Source organism: Pristis pectinata, chromosome 19 (genome assembly GCF_009764475.1).
Source record: "Pristis pectinata isolate sPriPec2 chromosome 19, sPriPec2.1.pri, whole genome shotgun sequence".
Lineage (NCBI taxonomy): Eukaryota > Metazoa > Chordata > Chondrichthyes > Rhinopristiformes > Pristidae > Pristis > Pristis pectinata.
In genome coordinates, this window is record NC_067423.1 from 1,116,324 (window position 1) to 1,142,258 (window position 25,935).

Genomic DNA, 25,935 nt, shown 5'->3' on the forward strand with positions numbered 1-25,935 from the left:
TCAGCGAGCCGTTGACAGAAGAAGGTATAAACTTCCCAAACAACGTTGGGAAGACTTCGTCCATTTCCTCAGAATGACTCTTACACAGACAGAGCCATTTGTCCTGCCAGCTCTGTCTTCTGAGCAAGGGTGTAACCTTTGCAATTTTCTTGTCCACCACATTGCTAATGCTGTTGCTCATCTCATCTCAGAGCTTGTTGTGTTGTGGGAACCACCCCAAACTTTAACAGGAATTTACAATTCAAATACAGAAACAGCTTGTGATAATTGCATTTAGTTTTTCTTTATAGGAACAAATTGTGAATCACAAACTTTCCTGGCATTTCCTCAGAAAGATCTGAGGACTGTGCGGAGTATTTTGATGAGGTCCACATGGCATCCTTTGTACTCAATCTGAACACCGTGTTCAGTTTGTAGATGATGCACATTTGGGTGGCTGTTTCCATATTAACAACTGCTTTCAATTACCACAGACTCTCAAACAGCAATAACTCTGCTCCAGGCCACTATAGACACAAAATACATGCAGATATAAAACATATAGATTTCCTACTTCTCCTGTAATTTAGGAACCACCATCCCCAAACCAACCACAGCTTAACCAAAGCTCCAGACTTATTACCTCACTCCTTTTAATGAGTGCTGTGATCTGTCCCAGTATTCACCACTCTACCCTTCCCAGTGTGGAGTCTGAAGGACTTTGGGAATCACAGCCAGAGAACAAGACCCAGAAATGATTTGCTCTTCCAATACTGCCCAGACAAGAGCTCCATTTACACAGAGATTGAGGCAGATAATAGGGTTGGGCAGGGAATCCAGACAGACAGGTTGCTGGCTTCACTTCTAGTGGTTCAAGGTTTTATCTGCTCTCAGCTCTGCAAACATCCATTGGCACGGCTGAAGTTGTTGAATATCTCTCCCTGAATTTGTTTAGGTTCAATCACAAAACAGACAATATCCGTGCAGGCAAATGACCCACTGGTATGTGAGAGAGAGGGGGGAAGGGAGAGAGACCTCAACTAGTTTCCACCTCTCACTACTCTCCCAGTGTCACCAGACTTACTCCACTCACTCCCACCACACACACACACACACACACACACACACACGCACGCACACACACACATGCGCACACGCACTCACACGCACACACACACGCACACACACACACGCATGCGTGCACACACACACGCACGCACACACACACATGCGCACACGCACTCACACGCACACACACACGCACACACACACACGCATGCGTGCACACACACACACACACACACCCACGCACGCACGCACGCATGCATGCACACACACACACATACACGCACACACATACACGCACACAACCTGCTGCCCAGATTCTGGTGTGCTGTGTGTCTACCCTCCTGTGCTCTGCATCAGTAGCAGCACTGTCAGCTGTCCTCCACCAATCTCCCTGTGAGTTTCTCTGCCAGGGAACTTCTTTCTCCTGAACCTTAACCCCCATCCAACACCCAGAGCCCAGTTTCATTGACCTTACCGAATAAGATTGCCCAGCAGTGTGTAACTGATAACCACAGACCAATCCCTTTGAGCCGCATTTGTTGAGTTGCAAATGTTACTTGCTGGGGTTGTAGCAGTTATTTGCTTTAGGCCCTGACTTGGATGAAACCTCTCACCCAGGCTCCAGAGCAAGTCTTCAGATAGTAAACTGACCGGCTGCCATGACTTTCTTCACTGACCTTGCAGATCTGCCCAATTCTGGAGTGTATAGCTTTTCCCGAATACTCTCCGTCCAAAGCATTTTCTCGAAAAAAGAAAAACATTTTATCATCTTCCGGATTGTCGCTCTCTGGGATCAAGTGGGCGCCAATAAATTTAGGTTCTAGAGAAAAAATGGTGCAAAATCAACAATGGCTAAAGCATGAGAATTCTGTGATCTTCCACAGTTGTGTGCTTTTTAATTCAACTCACATCCCTGTGAATGTTTAACTATTGGAAATGATAGACCCGTGTAATGCAAAGGAATCGCTATTTGCAGTGAATTGCTCCTGTGCAGTCTCCAAACATTCCTCCTGAATGTGACCTGCTATAAGAAAGGTGGGTCTGGAAGATCCCACAGAGTCTGTTTCCATTGGGTACAATGAGGCTCTCACCCAAGTCCTCCAAAGGTGAGACCTCTAAAGGAAAGGTTTTAAAGCTCTTTCACCCAGATTTACAAGTTACCAGTCCCACCTGATCAACCATGCCCTTTAGGGGATGTTTAGGAACATCCCCTAAACCCTTTCATGTCTCAAGTCAGCGAGAGGAGGGTTTTATCACATGTGCACTGACCACATCTCATTTCTCATCCCTTCCTCTGCTTCACTGATGACTGGGTTCCAGGAATCTCTGGAACACCCTAAACGCAGAACAAAGTTTCCTGAATCAAATCCCATCGGTGCCTTTGCTCACTTCTGACATGGGTTATTTGAGCATCTTTCGTCAGCAGTTGCTGGTGAGCTCATGTAAGTGATCATCCGTCCGAGGCCTGAATCTTGCTCGGTGGCGAGAAAGGAAGACCAGCTTCATGGTTCATGCTTTTCACTATCTTCCACAATCTCACACAGACAAAGAGGATTGTTTTTTAGACAGGCTTTAAGATCAAAGGTAGAAGCGTCAACCCATGTGAAAAGATAAAAAATGAGATGAGTGGAGGATGTGTAAATGGGTGGTTGCCAGTCAACATGGACTTGGTGGGCCAAAGGGACTGCTTCTCTGCTGGACTCGATTCAGTGAGCTTATGACTCTAAGAATGTCCATTTTCCCCCACACACCACCCATAAGTGTGCCTTTACAGGGGTCAATCAGTTTCTAAGTCTTTGCATTTAGTTTTGGCCTTAATCCTCTGATGTGTTGTTTAACACGATGGTTACAGTTTGCTGCTGCTACGTACATGTTTCTTCTGGAACCATGTCTGTACCTGGATAGAAACAGCCAGGGGTATATCGAGGCACCTGAGTACTCTAAAAACTTACAAATCGAACTCAATGCCTTTCAATCCTGACATTAGCTGTAGCTGCACGGATCCTAACTCCCCACCTTCAGTAAGTGTCACCAACTTGTGACACTGATGCCATGCTGGACTTCAATGCCAGTACAAAGCAGCTTTTGGATATCACAACTGTGCATCTGCTGATATCATTCGATGATCATTCTTCCCCAACTTGCTCCATGAACTTACCTCCCCGTGGATCATGCTGCAGCCTACATACCCAATCTCCTGAGTTCCCCGGGATTTAAACCTTCCGCCATCAGCAGCCCCGCTTCAGGTGGCTGGACCCTGCCTCACCCTCTCTGCCCCTCCCTCATCGGCCAACTTCCCAGTTCGCTCCTCCTCTGCCTTGCAGTTCAGCCTTTGAAACAACATTAGGTTGATCTGCCCCTGAAGTAGGGCAGCTGTTGATGATCACAGCATCTCACAGGGTGCAATGAAGTTCCTGGTTTGCATCATGCTGCTGTATTTGCACTGGTCGTGGACTTACTGCTGGATTTATTATCACCGTGTACACTTGTTGACTCTGTGAGCTTCACACCAGCAAGGAATTTCATTGCACCCCGGTGTATTTGACAACAAACTGATCTGAAGACAAACACTCAGTAACTGAGGTTTCGAGCCACTTTGGGACTTCACACTTGATGCAACATATACATGTTTAGAACCCCTCCTTGGCTGGGTTCCGTACATCCAGTAAATTGTGCCAATTTAAACATTGATTGGTAAGTTTCTCTGGTTAATGATTATGGGTCATTAACTGATTAGTATCAGTAGATAAGGACTCTTGTACATACCGTTCAACCACCTGGAGTCATGTTGCTCTGTCCGAATGGGGTGATGATGCCCCAGGGTACGGAAGATTGCAAAATCTCTGCCCATGAAATCTGCTGCAGTTCCAGAGTACAGTTCTCCATCTGTGATGGGGAAGCACAAGTTGTTAACGCTGGAGGCTCTTGAAGACAATTTAGACAGTTTTCCCTGATGCATTGCTCATTGAATCACCGTGTTAACACCAATAATTACTTGGTTTACCCCCCTTACCATCCTAAAGCATTGATATCCTGCGTTAAGTGTCTTGCTCCTTCAGTGAATTCATCAAAAACTCTTGTGCGTGTTTTAGTTTTCATCAAGTCTCATTCACACTCTACATGCAGCACATTCAGATGTCTTAGAGTAGGAGTGCCTGCAACCTCTCTGAGTGTCTCTGGGTGACAACAGTGGGACAGTGTAGTGTCTCAGCTTGAGCCTGGAAGTAACTGGATAGTGACCTGCATTGGTGGCCCCTCGAATACTGGTGATGCTACCTTGTCCAGTTCTGAAGTTCCAGTGAAGGCACCAGAGACCGCACATGCTGGAATCTGGAGCAACACACAATCTGCTGGAGGAATTCACCGCGTCGAACAGCATCTGTGGGGGGAAAGGAAATGTCGATATTGTAGGGTTTCGACCCGAAACTTTGACAATTCCTGTTCCCCCCACAGATGCTGCTCGACCCGCTGAGTTCCTCCAGCAGCTTGTGTGTTACTCTGAAGTTCCAGTTTCTGAAGTACGGTCAGATTTCACCAAGGACACCCTTGCTGTATGTGGTCACCTCATATACCGTTCACTGGTAAAGTTCAGCTGGAAACTATTGCTTTGACACTCAGGTCAGGCAGCATCTGTGGAGAGAGAAACAGAGTTAATATCTCAGGTCTGAGACCCTTCATCAGAACTTAGACCCTGAAATGTTGACTCTGTTAATTCTGTTTCTCTCTCCACAGATGCTGCCTGACCTGCTGAGCGTTTCCAGCATTTTCTGCTTCAGATTTCCAGCACCTGCATTTTTGTTTTGATTTTCTCTCCATTTATTCTGCCCATACTTATCCCAACTTCTCCCGTCTGTCCACAGAAGTAAAGTCCCTCATCCATAGAATCATTTCAGTGAACCTTTCCGTTCCATACCCAACGCCTTCATGTCTTTCCCGCAGTGTGGAACTCAGATCGGGATACAAGCTGCAGTCATGGCAAAACCAGTGTTTGTCGAAATTCTCTGTGACTTCCTTGCTTTTGTACTCCGCACTGTGCCTTATTTATAAAGTGCAGGATCCTGCATATGTTCTTAACCTAACCATGTGCTAATGCCGGATCCTGGGCTCGACCCCCATCAGTATTGTGCCCTCCGGTTTATATTCCCTCTTCTCATTCTTCCTATCAAAACACAACCCCTCACATCTCCCAGCATTAGGACTCAGCTGCTGCTGACCCCACCTGCCCTCCTACACCACCATCCTCCTCACAGTTCACATGCCTACAGGCCTTTTCAAATGTAGTTCACACTCTCCCTCTCCACTCACTGGGGCTCCAATTCCCACACTCCCTTTAAACTAACTGGCTTCACTGGAAAATTTATTGTTATACTGTATAACATCTAAAAAAAAGTGAATTCATGTGTGTTGAGGGATTACTGGGAATAACATCCAATCGTCCAGGAAATCCTCTAGTCCGTAGCACTGAAGTCCCAAACGTGCCAGGTTATCGGAAGTTTACTCCACACACAACAGCGATAACATTTCCCCAACAACCCTCCCTGTATTTCATCAAAAAATCCATCAGATTGATTCACCTTGATTTAACTTTAACGTATCCATGTTTGTTTTTTTTTAACTTGTCCAAACTGACTACCCCTTGAAGAGGGGTGGGGGTGGGGGGGAGAGAGAGAGAGAAAGAGAGAGAAAGAGAGAGAGAGAGAGAGAGATGGAGCACAGAAACAGGCCCTTCGGCCCAACTCATCCATGCTGACCAAAGTGCCTACCCAAGTGCTTCTCACATTCCTCATCACTGAGGTCAAACTGACTGGTGCGCAGTTGCTACATACTGTATATTGCTGCACCTTTGTAGAGTTGTTCTCCTTGGAATAGAGGAGGATGTGAGGGGAACCGATTGACTATGAGAACATAAGCAACAGAAGCACGATCAGCCTCCCTGCCTCCCAAACCTCGGGTGGAGAACTTCACACATTCAGAACCCTGTGGGTGGATGAACTTCTTCCTGTCTCTGCACAGGAAGAAAAGGACACCAGATCAAGGTATTTCAGCTCCTGAAGGCATAGACAATGAGAGAGACACTCGTTCTTATTAGAAGGGGATCAAGAACTAGGAAATGTGGAATGAAGGTGATTGTGAACTGCAGGAAAAGCCAGATGAGGAAATACATACTTACACGGTCAGTGATTGGGTCTGGGATGGAGGAGCAGTGGACGGGTCTGGGATGTCCAGCCAGTAAATGGCCTGGGATGTCTGATCAATGAATGGTCTGGGATGTCCAGTCAGTGAAAGGTCTGGGATGTCTGACTAGTGAATGGTCTGGGATGTCCGGCCAGTGAGAGTACTGGAGGGATTTAAACCTCCCACTCCACCTCCACAGAATTCAATTCCGTTGGCAGATTTTTAATTATTGAGAGAACTGAACGTTCTCCTGTGGCTCATTAAAAGATAAATTCTCCCCCAGTATTCCCCAGTAACTCCCAGTAACCCCAGTATTCCCCAGTAACCCCCAGCTCTCTCTCTCTAACTGCTTCTGTTCACCACACTGTTCCCCACTCTCTCCTCCTCACTCACTGTCTCTCCATCCGTCTGCTTCTTAGTCCTGACCAGAATCTATTACTGCTGGCTCAGGAATTATTGATTTCTCCGGAAATAAAAATAGACCAAACTCCCAAGAAAATTGGCAGTTCTTGCAACGTGAGCTGGAAAACAATTCAGGACTTCAGAGAGTGTGACAGTTGTTTAATTTCCTGCCCATATCCAGTTCCACAGTAGAGATTCTACCCCGACAATTTCCTGTATATCTGGGAGCAATAGTGCACACTATTTATCTGCGATATTACAAACTGATCTCACTGTTCGTAGTTTCTTCTCTTCAAAAGGCAACAGCCTCAAAATTCACTCATGGCTCCTGTATTTGTTTGGGAAATCCAAGCCTTTTACGAAGTATGCAGTTGAATGAGATCTAGATTGAACATAATCAAGAGCTCCTCACATACACTGTGCATCACACCACTCTGGTGCTTATTTGGAATGAGCCGCCAAAAATAGTGGTTGAAGTGGGCATATTGGATAGGAAAGGTTCAGAGGGCTGTGGGCCAAACACGGGCAGAGGGGACTCACTCACTGGGCAACACAGTCGGCATGGACAAGTTGGGCTGAAGGGCCTGTTTCCGTGTTGCATGACTCTGTGACTCTAACTCTGATTTGCATTCCTGTGTGTGTGCATGTGTGTGTGTTGGTGTGTGTATGTGTGTGTACACGCACATGTGTGTGTGTACATGTGTGTGCGGTATTGTGTGCGTGTGTGTGTTAGTGTCTGTATGAGTGTGCGTTGATGTGTACATGTGTGTGGTGTGTGTGTGGTGTGTGTGTACGTGTGTGTGTGTGTGTGTGGGTGTGTGTGTGGTGTGTGTGTACGTGTGTGTGTGTGGTATTGTGCGTGTGTGTGTGTTAGTGTCTGTATGAGTGTGCGTTGGTGTGTACATGTGTGTGGTGTGTGTGTGTGTGTGTGTGTGTGTGTGTGTGTGTGTGTGTGTGGGTGGTGTGTGTGTGTAGGTGGTGTGTGTGGGGGGAAGGGTTGGTACTCCTACACGAAGACCAATAGGCAGCTAGCAGCAATTTCAATCCTTTAACTTCTCAAACAACCTGATGGGATTTTAACGGACAATCCCTCGATCATTAGACCAGGGATGGAGTCACTTGTGATGTGTCACAGCTCCTCTGTACTGGGTAACACAGTCACAACGGCTGAAACTTGCGGAAAAGAAACAAAACAACAGGTTCTCTGATCTGAAACAAAAACAGAATTTGGGGCACAGGGTTTAAGATTCAGGGAGTCATGTTGCATTTCTATAAAACCTTGCTTAGGCCACACTTGGAGTATTGTGTGCAGTTCTGGTCACCTCATTACAGGAGGGATGTGGAGGCTTTGGAGAGGGTCCAAGGAGGCAGGCACGGTAGTGTATAAGGCAGGCATAGTAGTGTATAAGGCAGGCACGGTAGTGTAGTGGTTAGCATAACACTATTACAGTGCCAGCCACCCGGGTTCAATTCCCACTGCTGTCTGTAAGGAGTTTATATGTTCTCCCCGTGTCTGCATGAGTTTCCTCCGGGTGCTCCGGTTTCCTCCCACATTCCAAAGACGTACGGGTTAGGAAGCTGTGGGCATGATACGTTGGCACTGGAAGCGTGGCGACATTTGCAGGCTGCCCCCAGAACACTCTACGCAAAAGATGCATTTCACTGTGTGTTTCGATGTACATGTGACTAATAAAGTCATCTTACATCTTACATCTTATGGCCTGGATTAGAGGGTATGAGCTATAAGGAGAGGTTGGACAACCTTGGGTTGTTTTCTCTGGAGCGGCGAAGGCTGAAGGGAGACCTGACAGAAGTTTATAAAATTATGAGAAGCATAGTTAGGGTAGGTAGTGAGAATCTTTTTTCCCAGGGTCAAATACTTGAGGACATTACTTTAAGGTGAGAGGGGTAAGTTTTTTTACACAGAAAGTGGTGGGTGCCTGGAGCAGGCTGCCAGGGAGGCAGTGGAGGCAGATATAATCGTGGCGTTTAAGAGGCTTTTAGACAGACACATGAATATGCGGGTAATGGAGGGAGATGGACCACGTGCAGGCAGAAGAGAGTTAGTTTAATTTGGCATCAGGTTTGACACAGACATTGTGGGCTGAAGGGTCTGTTCCTGTGCTGTACTGTTCTGTGTTTTATGATGCCCGCTTCACCGGGACTATAGTCACAAGTTCCCTGACGCTGCATTGACTGTGGTAACAATTTCTGTTCCTCACCTCCCTGTCGGATACGGATGGGAAACACCAGACTGTTTGTACCAACCTAAGCCTGGGGTTTGGCAGGCAGGAAGTGGACAGACCACAACACCCGCCCCAGCACCAGTCAAGCTCAATACAACAGGTGCAAACCCAATCGGCCAGGCAGCATCTGTGGAGAAAAGCAGGCGGTCAACGTTTCGGGTCAGGATCCTTCTTCAGGGTGGCCTACTTTTCTCCACGGATGCTGCCTGGCCTGCTGAGTTCCTCCAGCATCAGAGTGTTTTTCATCTGGATTCCAGCATCTGCAGTCCTTTGTTTCTCCTGCAAAACCAATCATTTGATTTTATTTGCTACTTGTAAGTAATTATAGCTCCTGTAGCCTGGTTTTAATCCTGACCTTGGTGCTGTCTGTGTGGAGATTGCACGTTCTCCCTGTGTTTGTATCAGTTTCCCCCAGGTGCTCCAGTTTCCTCCCATGTCCCAAAGACATACATGTTGTGAGATGAATTGGTGCAGTGAATTTCTGCAATGCAGGAGGGTGCTGTTAATGGTCAATGGAGTGAAAGTAGGTGACAGGGAAATGAGTGGTGAAATGGGATTACTCAGAGCTGGCATGGACTCAGTGGCCTGAATGGCCTCCTTCTACCTCGAATGAAATATGAAATAATTTAAGCAGTTGGATTCTTGTTTTTTTTTACATTTTACACATTTTAAAGATATGAGGTACACAAGGACACAATGATAAGGTTAAAGTAACATTGGCAAAAAATATTCTTCCACAATATTGTGGAAGGTGGACTGGTGTCTGGAATGTTGACTCAACTTGCAGTATTTTTCTCAGAGTGTCCCTTTGTGCTTTCCCTGAACTGGATACTGGGATTAGTAAGGCAATAACCCACACTAATTGCTGATTCTCTTTCACAATCAGCTTTACTGGAAACCTGAATTAAATGTAATTTAATCTTTGATAAAACATTTTTCTAATTATAGTCATCATATCAGGTCAGAGAAAACTGAACTTACTGAAGGATTATATGAATGTTTCATTCAACACAGTGATGTTATCAATAAGATTAAAACATCTGGAGCAAAAAATGAGATGCTGGAGGAACTCAGTGGGTCGGGCAGCATCTGTGGAGGGAAATGGACAGTCAAGGTGTTGGGTCAAGACCCTTCATCTGGATGGTCTGGATGAATGTTCTCGACCGGAATTTCATCTGCCTGATCCACCTGAGTTCTTCCAGCAGCCCGTTTTATCCTTCATTAAAGCATTTTGATTCTGTTCCGTCTTATCTGACTTTCTCCCTTGGTCTCTGCATTTCAATATTCAGTTTTTGTAATTACTCAAAGATTTTAAATTTAGACCAAGTTTTGATGAAGTATCCAAGACTAATTCTACTTTGAACTGCGTACTGAAGGACAAATATTACAAATTCCCCGTTTCCCATTACTGGGTTTGTAGAAATAGAAGTCCAAAATGGTATTTCATAAGTCCACAGTGGAGGTCCCGACCGTCTCCTCGACCCCTGCCCCAATCCCATGAGATTGCCAACACAACCAGAGACCCTGAATGGGCCCAATACCAGGTCCTCACACCCAGCCCTCGGTCCCAGGCACACATTTCACAACAGTTGAATGTGCACTACCCACTGGGGAGTGGAACTCCTAGGGCCAAGGGCAATACTGGAGCTTGCAATGTACCCTCAACCCAGTGGCTGGTTGTTGCTGTGATCCAGCTGCAGATCCACAAAACATAGAACACAGAACAGCACAGGAACAGGCCCTTCGGCCCACCATGTTGTGCCAAACTGAACTAGTAATTAAACACCTGACTAAGCTGGTCCCTTCTGCCTACACAACGACCATATCCTTGCATTCTCTGCACATTCATGTGCCTATCTAAGAGCTTCTTAAATGTCTCAGTTGTATCTGCTTCCATCACCACCCCGGCAGCGCAAAAGATACCAGCTGTCTATCTATGCCTCTCATAATCTTATAAACCTCATCGGATCTCCCCTCAGCCTCCGCCGTTCCAGAGAAAACATCCCAAGTTTGTCCAACCTCTCCTTATAGCACATGGCCTCTAATCCAGCCAGCATCCTGGTGAACCTCTTCTTATCCAGTAGGGCACATGGGAACTTCTAGGCCATTCTACACTATGGAATGCTATAATTATCTAAAATATTAGCTTGATGTGTGTCAGGATGGTGCAAGCAGTGTGTATGCATCAACGAATCCTATGGATCATCCAGAAATAGCTTTTGTTCACAATATAATCATTACTGCTTTTGCCGGTATTATCCAAGGCACAGAAGAGAGGATTTACAAATCCACCAAGGGCTTAAATTTAATCTGCAACAGACAAGCCCACAGTTGTTATTTTCTTCACTTACCAAGGAGCTGGGAAGTCAGATATGGATCTGGGAAAGCAACCTTCTCTGTGAACCAAATCTCATTCAACGTGTAGGCATCAACGTGTTCTCCTGGACCCAGGCCTGTAGCAGTGCCTGCATGAATGGTGACTCACAGAATCACTGCAGGGACCAAGCTCTTCATTCTCTGAGTACCGCAGACGGGCACTCACAGGAGAATGTCCGAAGCACTTGCAGCTTTGTGGACTTTGGCTGTTTTGTGTGTTTTGCTTGGTTTTCCACACAAACTTCATGGGAAGATTCGGGAGAACAGTATTGAACACTGCTGCATTGTCTGATTTAATAGCATAAATCTAATATGAGCAAGCAATCGCTGGTTACTCTCTTGAACTTAAGATAAGATTTCTTTATTAGCCACATGCACATCGAAACACACAGTGAAATGCATCTTTTGCATAGAGTGTTCTGGGGGCAGCCCGCAAGTGTCGCCACGCTTCCGGCACCAACATAGCATGCCCACAACTTCCTAACCCATATGTCTTTGGAATGTGGGAGGAAACCAGAGCACCCAGAGGAAACCCACACAGACACGGGGAGAACAATTCAGGATTAATTTCCATCAATGTTATTTCAATGTTGTTTGAGCGGAGACATGCACACAGAGGTGATGGAGAGGCATTCAAGGAAGCATGGGGCTCAGCACCTCTGGGTGGCTGGAGTCCAACATCCCACCTGTGCAACCTGTTCCTTCCTCACAAACTCCAAGCATACTCACCAATTAAAAGAGAAGTTGTCAGTAACCTTGGGTCATAGGGGCTTTTCCCTCGTCCATTCTCAAAGTGCGAAGTTACGAGCTTGAAAACGGTTTCCTAATTGTAGCAGAAAGGTACAACGATTAACAGAGGTCCAACAGTGACTTCATTCAGACTAGGTGTCTGTTGAATCAGTCCAATGAAAACATTTACTCCAACTTAATTTAAATGACTTAATTATAACAATGGTAATTGTTTGAAAATTGTTTTGATGAAGATGAAAATTTTTCCTGTGAAGGTCATCATTTGATAACTCCTACACGTCTGTGCTGAATCAGATTCAGAATCAGTTTATTATCACAGACATATGTTGTGAAATGTGTTGTTTTGCGGCAGCAGTCCAATGTAAGACATGAATTACTATGTTACAAAAATAAATCAATAGTGCAACGAAGGAATAATGAGGTTGTGTTCATGGGTTCATGTGAGATCTACTCTCCAGTTTGTTTCCCCTGGGTGTAGGGATACAGGTACACACATTGATATTGAATTCAGAGTGTTTAGCAGAAGAACTCCAGGTTTATGAATGAGTTCGGTGTACATGTTTGGGACTGGCACAGCATGGTGAACAGGCAGAGCGTGACGCCTGATGGACCTTCTGCTGTAGGACAACCGTTGCCACATTCTGATGAGCATGAAGCCAGGATATTGTGAGCAGCAGACGGGACCCTACACCTGCTTCAAGCTTCGTTCCTGGAGTGAACGTCAGAAACAGCCTGTCCTGGTCAAATCACAGCCAGGAAAGCTCACCAGTGCCTTTACTTCCTCAGGAGGCCAAAGAAATTTGGTATGTCCCCTTTGACTCTCACCAACTTTTACTGATGCACCATAGAAAGCATCCTATCTGGATGTATCACGGCTAGGTACGGCAACTGCTCTGCCCAGGACCGCAAGAAACTGCAGAGAGTTGTGGACACAGCCCAGCGCATCATGGACTCCAGCCTCCCCTCCTTGAACTCTGTATTTACCTCTCGTTGTCTTGGTGTAGCAGCCAGCATAATCAAATACCCCACCCACCCGGGACATTCTCTCTTCTCTCCTCTTCCATCGGGTAGAAGATACAGGTGCCTGAGGGCACGTCCCACCAGACTTAAGGACAGCTTCTATCCCATTGTGATAAGACTATTGAACGGTTCCCTTATACAATGAGATGGACTATGACCTCATGATCTACCTTGTTGTAACCTTGCACCTTATTGCACCGCACTTTCTCTGTAGCTGTGACACTTCACTCTGTACTGTTACTGTTTTCACCTGTACTACATCAATGCACTTTGTACTAACTCAATGTAACTGCACTGTATAATGAATTGACCTGTACGATCGGTTTGTAAGACATGCTTTTCATTGTACCTCGGTACAAGTGACAATAATAAACCAATACCAATACCAATACCCCATTACAGAGTGTGGTGGGGTGGGGGGTGCGGGGTGCGGGGAGGGAGGTAGGGTGTTCATTCCCTCAAGCCTGTTCTGCCTTACAATTGGCCCTGTGACCCAGCTCCATACACCTCCATGTGCCCAGTACTCTGCAGAGGAGAAACCTATCAACAACAGAACTATATTTAACAATTGACCTAACATCCCTTTTGATTTGTTCAAATGGGTTCCAGACTTCCATTTCCTTTTGTGTGTGAAAGGGCCTGCTAACTTCATTCCTGAAAGACATGGATCTAATTTTGAGATGGCGCCATCACCATCTTTATGGTCCACTCACAGAAACAGGCTCTGTGACCCACAATGTCCATGCCATCAAGCACACACTTGGATAAGTAGCTGGATAGGAGGGGTTTGGAGGGATATGGGCCAAAAGCGGGCGAGTGGGACTAGTTTGGAGGCACCATGTTCAGCGTGGACGAGTTGGGCCAGGTTCCATGTTGTATTACTCGATGACTCTATGAAACCTTTACCGATCCCACTTACCAGCACTCGGTCCAGCACTTGGGTTTACGGACACACGTGATGATGCCACTACATCTCATGCACACAAGGTTCTGAAGGATTATTCAGAAATCTGTTTCATCAATAGAAAGATATTTACTTGGAGCAAGATTCCAAGAACGTCTTCCACCTGAGGACAGGCATACCCTGCCACAGGAAGTGTTGATTCAGGTCTCCCACTGCTCTCACTGTCCCACCTTTTCCATTCTAACTGAGAGCTAATCACTTCCCCAGAGCTGCATCTTACCCCCCCCCCCCCCCCAATGTCACTACTCACACCCTCTGTGAATCCAATTGTTGAGAACTCTTCAGCGTCGACACATCAGCACACGTAACCACATTATTTCATGAATGGAAAGTTAATTTCACTTGTACACGAGCCAGCTGGGTCTGTGCCGTATTTTGGCAACAAATTCCTTGGAGGATCTGCAGCCAATGTCGAGTGCTGCTTTAATGTTATTGTGAAGGACTCCACGGGCACTATGATGGAATGGCACCCGCGAACTAATTACAACATAAGCCCCTGCCTTGTGTTTTAATTAGCTCTCTGTCCCTCGATCCAGCATTAAAGCCGCTGGATCATTCACACACTAATTAATGCCTCCGGAGTGCTCCCTGTGCTGTCTGCAGGCTGGGTCTATTGTGGATCTGCACATTGCTTTGTAAATGGAAACAGGAAGCTACTCATCCAGAAGGAGAAATGATGGCACAGTGTCCTTCCTCTGTTAATTAAACTGCAGCTTAATCACAACAGCAAAACATATCTGCAAATACCTAAGACCTCATCATATTTATATCAACATTCATTAAGAATACCAATGTATATCACTTAATGTCAATGACAATTTCAATAACTGCAGCCGATTAGCGTTAAAGTGTCATGGAGTAATACAGCACCATTACAGGCCATTTGGCCCAACTCGTCCGTACCCACCGAAGCTCGTCCCATTTGCTCGCGTTTGGCCCATATCCCTCTAGTCATGGGCATCTGATCAAATTAGCAGTCTGGAAAATCTCCACCAACTAAGAGAAAATAATTCTCCAACTGTATTATCAGTACCAGTTCCTTCTTGTGCAGTGTGTTGTCAATGGAATGGACAGCTCAGTAATTTACTGCAGTAAATTTAACTGAAAAATAAAGATGTGGGCATGCATTATTATGGTGAAGCCTCTACTTATTCTACCAGAGATACACAGCCAAGGAACTCGTTGCTGTTAGAACAGCAAGGTCATCATGTTTCACTTCACTCCTGAAATTCCGTTGAAGTCAGTGGAACCAAACTTTGGAATGGGGTTGATGCAGAGCCACAACCGTATAGCAGACATTTGGACACAAACCTAACCAGTTTTAATTTTGTCCTTTTAGCGGAACTGAAGTCACCTTGTGTTTTTCCTTCTGGCAAAGACAGAAAGTAACAAATACCACATTCTCTCTGACTTATTGGACGAGATCAGAATACCCTCTACTCAAGTTGACTTTATTATCACGTGCACAAGGATGGTGAGGTACAGGTACATTGAAAACCAGCATCACAGGCACAGAGGTGCAGACAACACACTGAGCATAAGTTATACATAAATTATACAAGACAATGAAGATAAACAAAACTGTGCAGAATAAGATGTAAGTGCAGAAAAGGTTCACAAGGACACTGCTGAGACTGGAGGGCTGAAGTTATAAGGAGAGATTGGACAGGCCGAGACTGTTTTCCCTGGAGCGAAGGAGGCTGAGGGGTGACCTTATGGAGGTTTATAAAATCATGAGGGGCACAGATAGGGTAGCCAGTGTCTGTTTCCCAGGGTAGGAAGCGTCTAAAACCAGAGGGCACAGGTTTCAAGATGAGAGGGAGGAGGTTTAAAGGGGATCTGAGGGGTAAATGTTTCACACAGGTATCTGGAATGAGCTGCCAGAGGAGGAGGTGGAGGCAGGAACAGTAACAAACATTGAGAGGCACCTGGACAGGTGCTTGAACGAGCAGGGAACAGAGGGAGGTGGGCATTAATGCAGGCAGGTGGGATTGGTACAGATAGGAATGATAGTCGGTAGAGATACAGTGGGCCAAAGGGTCTGTTTCTCTGCTATAGAACTTTATGAGCCTAATATCAGTTCCCAAGCCTTGGTCACCTTGCAGTCCTACCTCTGTGATCACTATTAGATCAGACTCATTTATTTCTATTTGGCCATCATTCTACACGTTATGAACAATTCCTGCATTCAGGTAAAGAGCCTTGAATTTTGTTTGTTTACCATTGACCTTATTTGCAGGTGCAGGCATTTGTTTGCATGCTCTGTCCCTGCCTGTCACACCCTGAGTGGCATTACCCGTATCACTATCTGCCCCTTCTCCTTTCTCTTAAACTTTTGAAATTTCCCCTCATCTGAACCCTCCTCCCCCCCACTCATGACTTAGTTCAAATCTCTGTTTACAGTTCTACTTAGTCCATTCACCTTGGTGCTGATCAAAGTCTTACTTACGCGAAGCTTATCTCAACTGAATATCTGTCTCTTTCCCCAGTACTGATCCCAGTACCCCAAGGCTTGCTTCTGAGCCACATATTCAACTCCTGAATCATAATGACCATGGTTCGGGTAGTAAGTAAGAGATTTCTGTTTTTTAACATGGACCCCAGCTCCTCACACTTCCTCAGCCAAACCTCTTTCTTTGCCCTGTTCATCCCATTGGTTCCCACGTGGACCATGTCCATTGGACCTTCTTCTCCCACTCCAAGCTCCTCCTAAGCCCCAAGTTGTAGATAACTCTGGCACTGTTGGCTCAGGACTTGTCCTCATGGATACAGAGATCAGGATCCACAGCCCTGACGATAGCACCCCCTGCTGTGCTAACTTCCCTTCACACTTCCATCCTGGATGATTCCCCATATCCTGCTGTCATGGTTCACTGATTGTCCCCGTGTCTCTGCTCTTGTCCTCATTGGCTACAACAACCTTGTAGATGTTGGACAAGTGCAAGGGCTGAGGATGATTCAACGTGACAAGGTTCTGAATTCCCATACTGGCATCACTCATGACCATGTCTGCCTATCCCTGGTCACCTGCCAGTACCCAGTATTCCTCCAGTACTCAGCCTAAGGGGTGTGACCTCCTGCTGGAACAGTGTCCAGGCATCCACCTCCCTCTCTGATGCAACGTGCAGGATGTTCAGAGTTTGGACTTCAACTCAATGACTGTAAGCCAGAGTTCCTTGGACTGCAGATGTGTTGCTTTCTGCTGCTCCTTCTACCCACTCAGCTACCTCCTAGAAATGGAACTCCCTAAATTGAAAGTGGTGACTGGAAGGGCATTGATGTGATTAGAACCATATCGTTTTGGTGTGGAGTCAACACCAGCAAAGCTGAATGGCCTCATGTGTGTGGTGAAACATCTCAAATGTTATCACTTGTACAAGCGCCATACTTGGTCTCCATGAGTGTTAGCATTTTATGCAAGTTAACGGGGCAGTTCATGAGATACGGTGCATACATCTGTTAACCTGCAGAGTTGTGGATACAGCTCAGCTCATCGCAAAAAGCAGCCCCCCCCCCACCTCTATGGACTCCGTCTATACCTCGCTGCCTCGGGAAACCAGCCAACATAATCAAAGACCCCACCCACCCCAGACATTCTCTCTTCTCCCCCCTCCCATCGAGCAGAAGATACACAAGTCTGAAAGTACATCCCACCAGGCTCAAGGACAGCTCCTATCCCGCTGTTATAAGACTATTGAACGGTTCCCTAGTACAAGAAGATGGACTCTTGACTTCACAATCTACCTCGTTAGGACCTTGCACCTGATGGTCTGCCTGCACTGCACTTTCTCTGTAACTGTAACACTTTATTCTGCATTTTGTACCACTTCCCTTGTACTACCTTAATGCACTGATGTGATGAAATGATCTGTATGGATGGCATGCAGAACAAAGTTTTTCACTGTACCTCGGTACATGTGACAATAATAAATCAATTACAATTACAATTAAATTAGGGGCTCTCTGTGAGATTCACACAGAGTGCAGAGGGACCATGTTTACTTCAGTCAGGTTGGATACTCCAGTGATGGTGACTTTGTGGTCAGGAGGGTATGGTTATTAACTACTGACCATTTGGAAAATGTATGGTGAGACAGAATCCAGCGTAATGTGAGGTCATTTGTTATTTCCAAATTCATTTTGTTGTGTTATCTACATTTTGCACGAATGTGTTGCAATTCTAGTTTGCAAAATTATTATTTGGAGCGAGTGTTCATTATTTTTAAGATTGAAGGTGACAGAGGAAGGTGGTGGTGTATTGGGGTTGGCAGCAGAAAGGCCAGTTACCTCAACCTCCCATTGTCATTAGAACAGCACACGAAACAACTTCAGTGGATAAAACCACAATTTGCATCTAATTTACATGTGATAATTACACTGTTAACAACCTATAATTAATAAAACAGAACCATATGATGGTGAGGTGTTTGTAGGGGGTGTTGGTAAAGCACAGTTTATTGTTAATTGCAATTAAATTACCAACATTAATCTGAGCCTTTCCCTGGAGTTTAGTGCCTGTTGTCCTATCTCCTGGAAGTGTTTGGGTCACTAAATATTTCCCTGACCATTACTGACTTCCAACTGACACTGTACATAAATCCCCAGGTCTGGCAGCTCCAGACTCTATCATGCTCTCTGGCCTTTGACCCTTCTACCCCCATGGAAAAGGAGATAAAAGATGGGTTGTTGGACCCACCACATCATTGTTGGTTCTTCAGTAACACAACAAAAACACGTTCAGCTCTCTCCTGGCTTCTGAGAGTTTCACATCCTTACCCACCTTTCCGTTACACGGTCCCTTCCCTCAACACTACACACAATCCAATTCATCACACCTCCTGTCGCTGGTCTCCTGTACTACATCGAGGCCTGCTCACCGCTCTTCACTCCTCACCTCATTCCTCACCACTCATCACTCTTCACCACTGCTCACCACTGCTCACCTCTGCTCACCACTGCTCACCACTGCTCACCTCTACTCACCACTGCTCACCACTGCTCACCACTCCTCATCCACCACCTTTGCTTTCACAGCACATTAACATTTACAATTCTTGCACTGTTTCTGTAATCTGATCCCCCCAGTATATCCCTCCCTTAGCTTTCATGTTCTGACCTTGCCCTTCAGTATCCTTCACCCACTGATGACAGGCTTTATTGGAGAATTATCTCCAGTCCATGAAGCCCATCCCCTGAAACCTCCACCTTCTTACTGATATCAAAGAACCTTTCCCCAATTACGATCAGATCTCCTCCTGATCTCAGCTTCTATCACCCCCTCTCCAGTCCTGTCTCCAGTTCCACTGAGAGGTGCCCAGAGGTATTGAAATGCTTATAATTAAAAAGCCTGTAACTGGAAATTGTTGCCCATATTGCTTAGTTTGGTAATGGATGTCAACGTAAGAGATTTACTGTGTTAACATGCTGCTATGTTTTGTATTAAGTCAACTAAATGTGATCTCCATGTATAACAATTGTCCAGTGTAGGTATTACAGATTGTTCATCAAACATATCACCATGTTAGCTCAATCTGGATATCCCTGTAAATGCTGTAAATGAGAAACATCACACGATGTTGTTGCCAATTCAACCCTGATATGAATTATAAAACACATTTAGATATACTTCATTCAGAATGCTAGCTCTAGTGTTATACTGTCCAACCTATACTTGTGGTACCCTTGTTGAACAACTTGTGTACAAATACAATTTTTGTACTAAGGTTATTTAACTCACTCCCCTACTCATCCTTCATCACAGCTCACTCGTACATTCACAATATTTAAAAGGGACTTGGACAGGTGCATGCATTGGGAAGGTTTGGAGGGATGTGGATCAAATGCAGGCAAATAGGACTAGCTCAGATGGGAATCTTGGTCAGCATGGACCGGTTGGGCCGAAGGGTCTGTTTCCGTGCTGATTTAGTCTATGAATCTATGACTCTGACCCATCACAGAATGGTGGAAAAGTGACGTATAATCAAGTGTAGCACCGATATCAAACCATGTCAAAGTTTTTAAATCTCTGTCCACAACTGGATAAGTTATGGGAACCCACTTTGCACGGCCCAGCTTAACAACGGACGGTGGAAAACTACAGCAAATTCTGTAAAACGGAAGTCCTCACCCACACACAACGATTCAGGAACAGCTTCTTCCCCTCCACCATCAGATTTCTGAGCAGTCTATGATCCCATGAACACTACCTCGTTATTCCTTTTTTTTGCATGACCTATTTTGTAATTTATAGTAATTTTATGACTTTGTACTGTACAGGGGTCACAAAACAACAAATTTCATGTCATATAAGTCAGTGATAATAAACCTGTTTATGATTCTGACATAAAAAAGGAGAAAAATCCTCCTGGCTATTATAATGGACATAATTAAAGTCAAATTAGAATAATAATTACACTTTTATGCACTATTACTTTTTAATTATTTTTCAGGTCAGACCTGTGGTGTGCATGGGATCTCGGTGTGGGGCACGGATTCTGATGCATTTATGGGAAAGCAAGACAAGGACAAAGTGGCAAAAGAATTGAAGCAATATGTCGATCAGCAGGAAAAGCTGGTCTGAAGCACCTACACCAGCACTATTGTATCCACATGCAGAGTGAAATATTTCATCAGTTTCAACATCATTGTCCTTGAACATCTTGCATTGAGCAGATGGATCACAGAGAACATTACACTAAAAGCTTTGAAAGTCAAGTGTTAATGTTAAAACTTTTGCAACTTAATGAAATATAAAGAACAAAGACCTTGTTTTCATTTACGTTTCTCATTCAGAAAAAAACTGCAATTCTAATATGTACTGATGAAGTAACCCAACCCCGACTGAGATAGCTTAGTTCTGTTTCCACTTAGAGTGAGTGCTCAGCCACTGACTTTGATCACCCGACCATTATTGGCAGAGGTTACTGTATCACTTCCCCTCTTCCAAACTGATTTTATGCTCCATTACTTTTCTTCCAGTTATTTTCCCTTTGGTGTTGAGCCTCTCACGTCACTCGCCCATTTCCAAACCAAAGGCCGAGACCTCAACAATCGCCAGGCTCCTGAAGGTTGTTAAACCTCCAGGTTCCCCCTCCATAGCCTTCCAGAAGTTGCAGAGCTGCTAACGTACCGTCAACAGATGAGATAACAGCTGAGGCAAGTGGACTGTGTAAAAGGGAAGATTCACCAAAGAATCAAAACTAAAGGAAATCTGAATTGCAAGAATGATGAAGATTATCTAAATTTGTGCAGCTTCATCACTTCTTGAGGCCATTTTCCTCAATGAAACCAATTCATAATGATAATAAAATGATCCAGAATCAATTGAGAAATATGAATGATCTTATGGAGCATAACTGCACCATCAGAAGACGAGTCTCCTGGGAACACAACAGCACACATAATGAATGGACTCCTCTCTCTGCTCTGCCCTTGCTTATCAACGCCTCGAAACATCAAAGTTATCTCTTAACAGTCTGTGATTTACACTGTAACCATGACTTCTAGTTATCTGAGGTCCTCATTAAACAATCAGATTCTTTACTTCTGATGCAGTGTAATTGAGAATGGTTGTTAAACTTGATCATTTACCTCATTGAGTCAATGAGGAACATTCCTGTTTCCCTTCAAAAGTAGCTCACTAAATAACGTCTGGAAAAGTGTTTCTGGAACCATCTGGTATAGAAATACGGAGAGATAACAAACGTACTTAGTTCAAAGGGAATGGGAAATTACTTCCTCTAGAATAAAGTAAAAGGGTATCACAGAGAAATGAGGGGGGAACATCAGGGAATTACAGAGCATTGCTGGGCAGTGGGAGCACATTCAGCACATAAGATTCATGCTGTACCATGACCCAGTCTAAGTCCTACAGACTTTCAAACCTCCATATTCCTTTGAGAAAATGAGAAGATCTGGGGTGAGGATGGGTTCACTGCTTTTGCGTTAGGTACTGGTGTTAACTTATCAGATCTCCATGACTATAATGGGATTCCTGGACTTGAACAATTACACCATAACCAGGCAGGGTAACCATAGCCGGAATCTGCAACAAAGACACAAACAGCTAGAGGAACTCAGCGGGTCGAGCAGCATTTGTGGGGGGAAGGAATTGCCGATGTTTCAGGTTGAGACCTTGCGTCAGGACTGAGAGTGGAGAGTGGAGAGTGACCACAGTCGTTGCATTGGAACTGTAGAATCATACAGCACAAAACAGGACCTTTGGCCCACCATGTTGTGCATGATGTTCCTTTGGTTAATGCCAGGGCTATACAAAGTGTTGGAAAAGAACTACAGGATCAGGAATATGTTTACTAGATGACTGCTTAAAGCTGGGAAATAAAATAAATTGTTGGCAGAACCTTTTTAATCAGAGTGTTGTTGGACATTCAGTAAGGGACACCGTGATGCTTACTGAGACAGACAGCGGAAAATAGACTCCAGTCAACAGAGCAAAAACCAAAACTGCTGGAGACACTCAGCGGGTCAGGCAGCATCTGTGAAGGGCAATGAACAGTCAATGTTTCAGATCGAGACCCTTTGTCCGGACAGACAGATACTGTCTGACCCGCTCAGTTCCTTCGTGCTCCAGATTCCAGCAGCTGCAGTCTCCAGTTAACAGAGGCCTGGACTGAACTCTGACTTTGTTCAGTTTGATTTGTCTTCTGCTTTTTTGTAAGTCTCAGAAACAATATCCAAGTGAAGTCACCTGATCCTGCAAATACTCAGATAAACCACGTGAGGAGCATGATATTGACACCACTAGACAAAGGTTGCCATTAGGTCTCTCCGAGCCAGTTCACTTACTGTAAATGACTAACGTACAGTGGTCGTCATCATGTGACAACCACTGCAGTCGTTTGTGCAGTCAGATCCCATAACCACTGGATGATCGGAGAAATCACTTCAGTGCTGTGGTCTCAGGAGGTCTGCCAACCACAGGAGTAGACAAACCACCCCCCCCCCCCCCCCCGTTTCCTTTGAACAGTGTGTATTTGAGCAGATGGACAGGGCCTTTTGCAACTCATCCAGGGGCAGCTGCTTGGAGAGCACAGCCCTCTCTCAGAACCATAACCTGGAGGCTGCCTTGGCCACGTCCAAGTCAGAAACTCCAGCCAAGACGTCCTCCTCAAACATGACCAGTTGATAAAAGCTATCTAACGATAATTAACAAATGTTTTAAGAACCCATGGCTCCTGATTTTTGCATAGATATCGTCATCCAAACAGTTTTTTACTTTGACGTGGTGAGCTAATATTTAACTTCCTAAACAATATTCAGCAGCCAAATTGTAAGTGCAATTCTAAAATTACATCTGCATTAATGGAAGGGTTTATTAATTTTAGTCAAAGTCCATTGTAATCTTAAAGACCTTTATTTCATAAAGCATCACTTTATTATGAAGATAAAAAACTGGCATCGATATTAGTGTGATAGTAACTACAAGTCAGAAAGTTCCAGTTTCCGTTCGTAACCTCCTGATGTGTGTGTGGCTGTAATTCATAAATCACCTCAAACTGCCTGTTTGAAGCAGGAGTGGCCGTTATCAATATATCACCACGTAGTTTGGTTCACTGAAGCCCACTCTCAGATAATTAGTCAACTCCCCCGGCATTTTGAAGAGTCATTTCCTGGGTTATTAAAGAGGTGAAATCTGCCTCCATTGACTATTGTTGATGCACGGATCAAAAGATTGGTTTAATAATATTCAGATTAATAATAACAATAATAATATGACAGTTGACATTTTAGAAAAATGTAGAGTGTTATTTAGGATTTGAAAACAAAAGACAATTGTCCCAATTTTTTGAAAGGAATTGCTTCGAACTTATACACATCAAACAAAGCACCAGAAGGTAGACTAAACCCTAAACTTAGCTTCGTATGTTTTCAGATGGAGGGGGAAATGGTCCTGCTCCCATCCAAAAGCCAGTTGGCTCAATCACCTTGTAAATGCAGCCATGAAAGTGCAACAGTGCCCAGGGGTGAAATAGACCGGAGCAAACTGAGGGGACGTTAACCAGCTGAGAATGAGTTTTCATGGTTAGAAATAATAAAAAATGTTTTAGAACGATTTCAATCTGTTACACCGAGGAAATGGATTTCAACTAAAAGCAAGTAACATCATCCTTCCTGAGAAGAATGGCCACGGTATATCACATCGTTCTGATTATTTATGATGAATCAACAAAAGAATAAGTGATAAGATGTAGAAGATGAAGGTCAAGGTTAAGGTTAGGTCAGAGAGACACCAGAGACTGCAGATTCTGTAATCTGGAGCAAGAAACAAAGTGCTGGAGGAACTCAGCAGAGGAACCTCTGTTTTATGCTTAGGGTTGGATCAGGATCTAATGCTCTTTGGAGTCAAATAATAGGCTATCAATCTTAATTAACTATTTAGCAGACACCCAGCAGACAGAGGTTGGAACTCTGCTGCCTGCCTCTCGTGCTCTGAAACATTTTAGTTTTATTTACTCCTCACTGTTTATCTGTTCCACACGATGGTGGTTCTTTGCTTGTTGAATACAATTAAATGCTGAGTGTTGTCAGGGATGGTAAATGGGTGAACTGTAATGGAATAATCTTTAATTTGTGATTTTCTTCAGCTACAGGAGAACTGTCAGTGCTCTGTGAGAAGATGTTTGAGACCTCAGCCGGAAGAACGTGTGCAAAGTCACCTCTATATAAAGCCCCAACAGGACAGTGTAAGGAGAATGTTCTATAGTTAGACTGTACAATTAGACAAGTAAATCAATTTATCACCAAGTACATTTGTACCTTCCCACATAATCCTTCCATTTTCTCCCTCTGCTATCACAGATGACCTATTACTTGGGGTGATTTAGATCCTTCCCAGTTTTGACCCCAAGTTCCTTTGTGGGGACAGTAATTGGTTCTGAACCGTGTAGATACTGAGCTACAAGGCAGAGCGTGGCCACAGGTTGTAACGTTAACTGAGAGCTGTGTGGCAGGGTAGGAATCTGGTCCAGAGGAGGAAGAAGTTATTACTTTGGCCTTTAACAACCACAAGGGCTGTTTAAAGGAAGCAAATTACCAGAGTTATGAAGTCACACAGCACGGAAACAGGCCATTTGGTCAACCACATTAGTCTGACCAGTGGGCACCCACCTGTATTAATCCCATCCTGCAGCACCTGACCCATAGCCTTTGATACCCGGGCAATTCAAGTGTTCATCCAGATACTTCTTAAATGCTGTCAGCACTGGTGTTAATGCAATAACATTTCTTGGTATCAATTTGTATTTCAGGATCATTAAGAAAAACTTGCAACAGACTAAAATGTATTTGCTTATCAATAATTTTAAGCTAATATAAAATAAGGGTAAATGACAAAGGAACTGGGATATTTAAACTAGGTTTCAAAAGTTATGAGATTTCAAATGGCATTCATTCTGCTGGGATAAGTCAGCCTGGAGAACATCTTGGGAGAAATGAGATGTTCAACTGAGTGCAAGCACAAGGCCAGGGGAAACACTGGGCAGACGGAGGGAAAAACTCAGTGTGCCATGGTGGGACATAGGGCTGTTGTGTTTCTGCATTACGGTGTGTGTGAGTTCATAGAGAGGGCTGTGCACAGACACAGAGACAGAGGGAGTATGCAGAGCTAATACTTCAGCAGCTGATATCTTCATCACAACTGCCTCAGGCTTGTGATCATTGGGCAGGAATGTAAACTGGGTAGATTGACATGTGAGGGAGGGCCAGGAGCATCTGGAGAGCTTGCTCCTGATCTCAATCACAGTTCAGAGAGGTACAGGACCAGAATGTGCTTGGTGTGAGTATCTGGTCAGTGTGGTTCCATGGGGGAGGAGCAGCAGTGAGGGACAGACTGGGACAGAGAGGGAAAGAGAGAGAGGGGGAGAATAAGCAAATCCAAGAATGTTGTTGAGCCTTTAACACAGCCAATATACCAGGATATTTCAAAGGAGAAATTGG

General features: G+C 44.7%; 1 protein-coding gene across 5 annotated transcripts in view; it reads right to left on the bottom strand.

Annotated features, from left to right (window-relative positions):
- The window catches only part of LOC127580343 (semaphorin-3A-like), a 271,887-nt gene that overhangs the window by 60,606 nt on the left and 185,346 nt on the right, over nt 1-25,935 (bottom strand). For all 5 annotated transcript variants that reach the window (XM_052033670.1, XM_052033668.1, XM_052033671.1 and 2 more), the window contains 3 exons: nt 11,976-12,069; nt 3,814-3,933; nt 1,725-1,867 (listed from right to left, as the gene is read on the bottom strand). In XM_052033670.1, coding sequence (XP_051889630.1) covers nt 1,725-1,867; nt 3,814-3,933; nt 11,976-12,069 — 357 coding nt within the window. The remainder of the gene's footprint in view (nt 1-1,724; nt 1,868-3,813; nt 3,934-11,975; nt 12,070-25,935) is intronic.